The sequence below is a fragment of the Halyomorpha halys genome, unplaced genomic scaffold (assembly GCF_000696795.3).
Source record: "Halyomorpha halys isolate HHAL.00 unplaced genomic scaffold, Hhal_1.1 Scaffold301.1, whole genome shotgun sequence".
NCBI lineage: Eukaryota > Metazoa > Arthropoda > Insecta > Hemiptera > Pentatomidae > Halyomorpha > Halyomorpha halys.
The window spans coordinates 368,080-375,379 of record NW_027112712.1 but is presented as its reverse complement, the minus strand read 5'-3'; the positions used below and the strand labels follow the sequence as shown (position 1 = coordinate 375,379).

General features: G+C 29.0%; 1 protein-coding gene across 1 annotated transcript in view; it reads right to left on the bottom strand.

Moving 5' to 3' along the window:
- Dg (Dystroglycan) overlaps positions 1-7,300 on the bottom strand; it is a 25,087-nt gene that overhangs the window by 14,503 nt on the left and 3,284 nt on the right. The window contains exons 4-10 of the mRNA XM_014421026.3: positions 6,628-6,756; positions 6,403-6,525; positions 4,746-4,904; positions 4,445-4,669; positions 2,436-2,537; positions 2,011-2,195; positions 1,792-1,935 (exon numbers count right to left, since the gene is read on the bottom strand). Of these exons, the coding sequence (XP_014276512.1) occupies positions 1,792-1,935; positions 2,011-2,195; positions 2,436-2,537; positions 4,445-4,669; positions 4,746-4,904; positions 6,403-6,525; positions 6,628-6,756 (1,067 nt within the window). The remainder of the gene's footprint in view (positions 1-1,791; positions 1,936-2,010; positions 2,196-2,435; positions 2,538-4,444; positions 4,670-4,745; positions 4,905-6,402; positions 6,526-6,627; positions 6,757-7,300) is intronic.

The window sequence follows — 7,300 nt, the reverse complement described above, 5'->3', positions numbered from 1 at the left end:
ATATATTATTTTATATTATTGTTGCTTATAAATGCTAAAGGTTTTGTTATCAAAACAAATACATACGGTGTCAAGATATTGTTAATTAATTACAATTATCATAGATATGTCAGAACACCATCACTTTCCACTTCAGTCTATACTGATACCTTTAATGTCATGGTATTACCATGGAACCATAAATGGATTAGCTTGAAAGTTAATATAAACAAAATCTTAATTTGAAAATAAACAAATAATCTCATAAATTATCTAAACTATGGCTTCAACATGGCTAATTCACCCGAACAGAATTTTTTTAAAATTGTTGCGGGTTCCCACCTCGTATCAATGAATTTTATCGTTTTGGTCTTGTTCAAGGAATAGTCCTTGATTCATTCACTTCTTGCTAAGGTTTTTATAGCATGAAACGGATAGTATTCTTTTTTAGCTTACTATGAACCTAAAATTAGATTTGTTGTAGATCCTAAAAAAATTAAAGATAAACGCTATGACAACCAAAATTTAGTTTTAATAAACCCAGACCATTTTATTTTATATTCATGTTCATTATAAAAATATATAATCATGTAATGAACTATAAACACCACACCACCTTATAAACTGTTGTTATCTTTAACAAGTATGTTTACTATAGTTAAATGCAACCAATACTATTTGTATGGGGCATTCCCCAATAGTAATTGAACTATAAAAAAATAATTGTACCAACAAATAATAATAAACATAACGTCTAATAAATAATAACATTGTAATGAAGTTACATTACTGTGATGGGTACTAGAGCCAACAAAGTGTTTCCCTCTGGTAAAATGCACATATTTTTAAAACATAGAAATATATAGATAGCAGTATGCTGGGTAGTAGTTTCGTAGAGGATTGCTTTAATTACAGAATTATATAAAAGTAGAACAATAATGGAAGAAATCTATAATTTATATTAAATTATTCTTTTAGAAATAATGAAATAGTACTGTAGTCATAAAAAAATAAAAAACTATATACTATGCTCTATTATATAAATTAATTTTACAACAGATTAGATTAGATTATAAAAATTGTTTGATAAAAATTATAGCTATATTTAAATTGTAAATAATTTTTTATTTTAATTCATTTTCTTTAGGATTCTTTAAAACATATTTTTTATAATAATTATCAGTATATTTGGACTAGTAATTTTTTTTATTTTAGATGAGGTATTAAGTAAATAGAATTAGGAATTTATTTTTAAAAAAGTTTTTAAATAATTTTATAGTGATAATGTTTCAATAATAAATAAAAATTGAGTTTTTAAATGCACCTACGTTGGTCTAAACCTGGATGAAAAAGGATTACGGGAAACTCTAAAAAAAAAAAAAATCAATAAACAGAAAAACGAACACGAAAATCATCAAGTATTCAGGCCGCTGGGTCTGCAAATCAGTCTCATCATTCCACCTCTATAGGGTTAAGGAATATAAAGCATGATGAAAATGAGTTTAAAACAAAAGCAACTTACACTGGGCTGTGAGAGACCGGCATAATACTTAGTATGGTGTAGGAAAGAACAAAAAAGTTAGCCGGAAAACCATTCCCTTAGAAACTAATTCTCAAATATCTCAGGAAATAGCCCCTATGAAAAAAGGTTTCTGGAAACAACAATCTACAATTTTAATAACTAATGCACAAATCTCAAAGTTTATTTATGATGAGACCCACCATATTCTTAAGAAAAAGGAAGTTATTCATAATGATATTTTAAGATTAGTAAAGCCAAATAAGAAGTATAATAATAATAAATATACATACAATGCATATATTTCTTGTAACTCCTCATCAAACTGGATCCAATAATCAGGAGGAATTTCAGAGCCACTCATACGAAGCTTTAGTTTTAACTTCCTCGTATCACCATCTTCAGCATCAGAAAATGTATCAGAAGGTATTTTGTGTCTTAAATAAAATAACATATTTTTTAAACTTAGAAAATTATAAAAATATTTACATAAGACTAAAACTTAGGATTACCTTAGAACTTTTCCTGATGTAACTGCAATTTTTTGAAGCCTATGAACGATTACAGGAGGAGAGTTTTTAGGGTTATAAGAGGATGGAGTAGGTTCCTCAATAGCAGGCACATTTGAAAGGGGTGGAGTGGGGCTACTACTCGTAAAAGAATCTGTAACTTCTTTATCATGTTTTTGTTCTGGATCCTAAAACACATGAAATGATCATAATAGACTAAATAATCAGTAAATTATTTTGCAATGATGTCTAATCAATTTCCTTATGTACATTCTAATAGCCAAACAGTAGCCTTTCTAAACATTATCTAATTAAATAATACTATTCAATTTAAGTATATTTCTCTCTTTATTAAATTATTTAGTATATTAGAAGTATATTTCTCTCTTTTTTTAATTATATCTTGAATAATTTAAGAATTTACTTACAAGGGTAATATCACTAGATGATGTTATCTCATCATAAGGAGCTGACGGAGAATTATTTCGTTCATATTCTTCAAGTGTAATACTTGATGGCCTGTCAGGAATCTAAAAGTCAAAAAAAATTTAAACAAGTAAATAACTAAATGCTTATTTATTTAAAACACACACACAAAAGCAAACAATTAATACCTCTCTAATCTAAAAGTTGCCGAATATGAAATGACACAGAGCACATGAATTACAACAAAAATGTTTTTTTTACTGAAATAAAATTATGATATAGTTCATAGGTGAAATATTCATAGAAATAGTAAAATAACTTCTTCATACACAAAATTTCATAAAGAATTTTCATCCTGGGATTTTCAACCTACATTACAAAGAAATATATGAACAAAAATGGATATAGGAATTCTATAGAAACTAAGTACTATAATTCCACATAACTACAGTTCTAAAGTACTTCTATGGTGCAACAATACTTTAAAAAGCCATATGCTTAAGACTGAATATATCTTTCAAGTGGTTTATCATTCCAACAGATACCACTTATAATTCAGATATCAGCTTTTTTTGGCCTATGACTCTGAGAATCATAGTTATGTGAAGCCAAAATAAAAATGTTACATCATATGTTACTCTTAGCATTTTAGAAAAAAGAAAGAGAGATCTCCCCTTCCCCTCCCCACCACTAGTCTAAATAAAACAAAAATGATTTAATCCTTTAAAATAAAAAACTAAAGCTATCCTCCATATCAGTTCAAACCCCTTTAACATTCCCTTTCTTATTATCCTTTATATATGAACAATCCTATTCCACTTTATAACTATGTTAAAAACCTCAGAGTCATCTTTAATCACTATCTGTAATTAACAACCTGGAGTGATCATGTATCTGAGATATCCAGAAAATTTATCATTATCCTTAAACGGTTCCATAGATTCCCTCAATCCTTGTTTTTACAAGTCAGTTACTTGTCTCCTCTTCTATTTCACCATACCTTGATTACAGCTGTCTGGTATATGGACTCACTAATGAAGTTAAAGATAAATTGAAGAGTCTCATGAATGGCTTTATAAGATTTATCCTTGAAGTTGCTTGACACAAGCATATTTCTGGCTCTTATACTGAGGTAAAATAACTGTATATTTTTTTCTGAAGGTAATGCTTTCATGTTTCTTTTGTATTTTAATCCCTAAAATACATCTATTCCTACAACATTGAATTGATGAAAAATCATCAATTCCTACAACATTGAACACTTTACCATGTGTTCCTTTATCCAGTATTAAACACCAGAATCCAAACTATCTATATTTATACTCCACCACATACAACTGCTTTCTTTGTCAAATATTTGAAATTCATTTTTCCTCCTTTTGGAATGCCCTGCCTAATTCTATTCACAATGGCTCTTCCTTATCTTTAAGCATTAGCCAATCCTTCACCTCCTTAAATCTTAATCTTCCAATCAAATGTAAAAATTATACACAGACAATCTAATTACTTGAATTAGATCCACTTCAAAAACTAGACTATAACCAATAATTTAGGTTCATTATTTTTGTTCGTAGGAAGCTTGGTCCTAGAATAAAAATAATTTTTCATTTCATTAAAAAGAACATTTCTAAACACTAAGTTGACCTATATAATATTATAGTATAAAAATATACTCTTCTATTGCAATTTATGTATTCTTGCAGTCATTTCTCAAAAAATATGATGCTTTGGAATGAAACTCACTAATCTGATAATATACTTTAATAGCAAAGCCCTGTTGTTCAGGTGTTCAACAATTCATAATGAACTATATACTATGCTCTATTATATAAATTAATTTTTCAACAGATTAGTTTAGATTAATTAGATTTTTATTCAGGCCGATCAACATCTAGGTTATTACACCCTACAGAGTATTTTTTTCAACAGAGTATTTTATTTTGAAATTCTCAATTCCCAGCCACAATATACTATATCCTATTGTATATGATATATTATATCTATGACATACATAGGTCGGTGTAGGCATCAAGTAAGAATCCATAGCAGTATTATGTGAATGTAGATGCAGTCCATGATTATGCCTATGGTGATGATAAGTTGCTTCAGTTGTAGTTGTTTCAGAAGGATCAGGAGTGAATTTAGGAGTGGCAAAGTTTGGAACAACAGGCCTATGATCTGGTATGCCGGTATCAAATTCTTCGTTTCCGTCAATTTGCTGGATCAGGTTGTTTATCTACATAAAAGAACTTCACATCAGAACTTCTACAAAGATACAAACAAATAATAATAATTCAAAAATTTTTTAATACCTCTCTTTTAGATCGATAAAGGTTTTTTTTTTCCTTCCAGAGTTTCCATCCGATTACAGGTTCTTTCAAAATTTTAGCCAATGACCCATTTAAAGAACTTGTGGAAATTTCATCTAGTAAAACAGTATATTTGTTCCAAATCTTATCATCACAGCCAACCTAGAATATAATTACAGGATAATTAATGCTTTAATATTGTCCATGGTTTCACATTCATTGTCCTAAAAATTACAAAATAAATATGCTATTTTACAAATCAATATATACTTTATGTTTATACCATAATATAATATAATGATACGTTAGAAACAGGTAATAAAAAAAAAAAATTAATAAAAATAAGCTAATTTTTTTTCTTTTTTTTTGAAAAGTCAAGGAAGTAAACAATTAAGAGGTTAAGTAGTTTCTAATAGCGCTGGCCAAGCAGAAAAATTACATAGCATCCTATCTCTGTATAGGCTTGTAAAACAAGACACAAAATCTTAAGTTCTAATGTTAACAAGACATGGAAAAATTAATCAGTGGAATGAGGATGAAAGGGTGACATCCATGCACTTGGATGTTCAAATCTGCAGATACAAATACACCAAATTTAGTATTAAAATGAATAGAACAAAAATATATAAACCAAATAATGAAATTAATTGCTACATAGATGCCTCTCTCACAGCCCAACACTCAGAAGTTGGCATCTCACTAAAAAATTAAACACTGGAGGGAATTTATATTTCTCTAAAGTATACTTTAGTTTATTGATCAGAAATACATGCTATAAGTTAATGCTCCAGTACTCTTATAAAAAAAGGGCTTGCTGGTAGATAAATAACAGCTATACAAACAGCCATGGAGTGATAAGGGCACTTAACAACCCCATTACAGAATCTAAACTAGTTAAAGACTACTAAGCAGCACTTAACCAACCCTCACACTACATTAAAGTTAGCACTGAACGGTCCTGGGTGACTGTGACATTCCTACTAACAGGTTAGCTAGGAATGGTTCTAAGATCACTCCTATTACTCCAGAGCCCATGTGTGGCATAAGCCTTAGCTATGTAAAAAGTAAAATAAAGGCAGCTTATTATTACAGGAAGTACCTCTGTGCAAATTCTGTAACACTGAGTATGAAACGGTATTTCACATCATTTGCTGGTCTAACTGAATTGCAGGTGTGAGGTTTACATTGTTTGGCATGGTCTCCACCCCAAACAGTGTAAAAAGATCATCCCTTTAAGTTTAATTAGATCCATAAAATCTACTAATCTTAAACTTTTTAATACCGTGGGGGTCTCTTATGACCTTACAAGCTCTTTTTCTAGTGATAATTTATGAAAAAAATTCCCCAATTTTCGAGAGATATAGCTGCAGTAAATGCAATTGTAACCGGACCCCCGTAGTGTTATGTCTTTGTTTCAGATCATGGTATTATGAAAGTTAAGCTCTAATTAGCTCATTATAAGGATGATGGCACACAATAGGCCTTATAGGTCGCAGAGCTACAAACCATAACAAAACCAAACAGAAATTTGCTAATTGTATGTATTATTAAAAAAAAATTGAGTGAACCAAATTTTTTTTTATTAGTTCAGTTTATAATAGTTATTATTTAGAAAATTAATTCCTTTGAAATAGTAAAGCCAAACACCTCAAACAATTACCTCAAAATTTAGAGATGAAGAAGAATTCAATTTTATTTTTTTTACATCACCAGGACCAGCATTGATAATATCAGAATTTAATAATTTCTCATTGCCTTTCAAAGAAGCCAAATAGATACTGTCCTTTAAACATAAAAATATTAATGTTACCTTTTTGAAAAGCTCAGAAAAAAAATATGTAAAAATGCTATATTAGCAACATTCCAAAAGAATACATATACTAACAGCAATAATTTTAAAATGTTCTGAAAGTGCTTTGATTAAATTAATCCTTTTTATAGGAGTTAATGTTTCATCATCAGCATCCAATATAATAGAAAATACCATCTTTTCAGCTTCTGGTTTACAATCATTCTGAAAAAATAATAAAATTTAAAATACATCTACAACAGAAATTAAATTTACAGCACATATCAATGAAAAAAAAAGTTTAATAAACAATAAAATTCCAACTAATTGCTAAAATTTTGATTAAACAACTTATTATAGAATGACTAAATGACAGGAAGGAAATTACTTAATATTAATAAAATTATGATGAAGATGGTCAGGGGTGCATTCAAAATTTAAAAAAACAGTTTTTAACTACTATTTTTTTGTTTTCTTTTGATCTCACCCTGACCATAATTCATAATTTGTAATAATATGGTCAATCATTTATATATAAAGTTAAGTCAGCTGTTACTTTATATTGTATAGTATTAGATTACGAGAATTGTTCGTAAACTGGTAGGGGAGAGTTATGACTTGAGGCAGCTGTTACTTCGATGTCAGCTGATCGAATGTACATAAAGAGATGTACCGAACCCAATAAAGTGAGTATTTTACAGCAGCCCAAGCGTGTCAGATCTTATTCTTTTATTAAGTTTGGCTTTTGCCAATACTTAAGTAATTCATA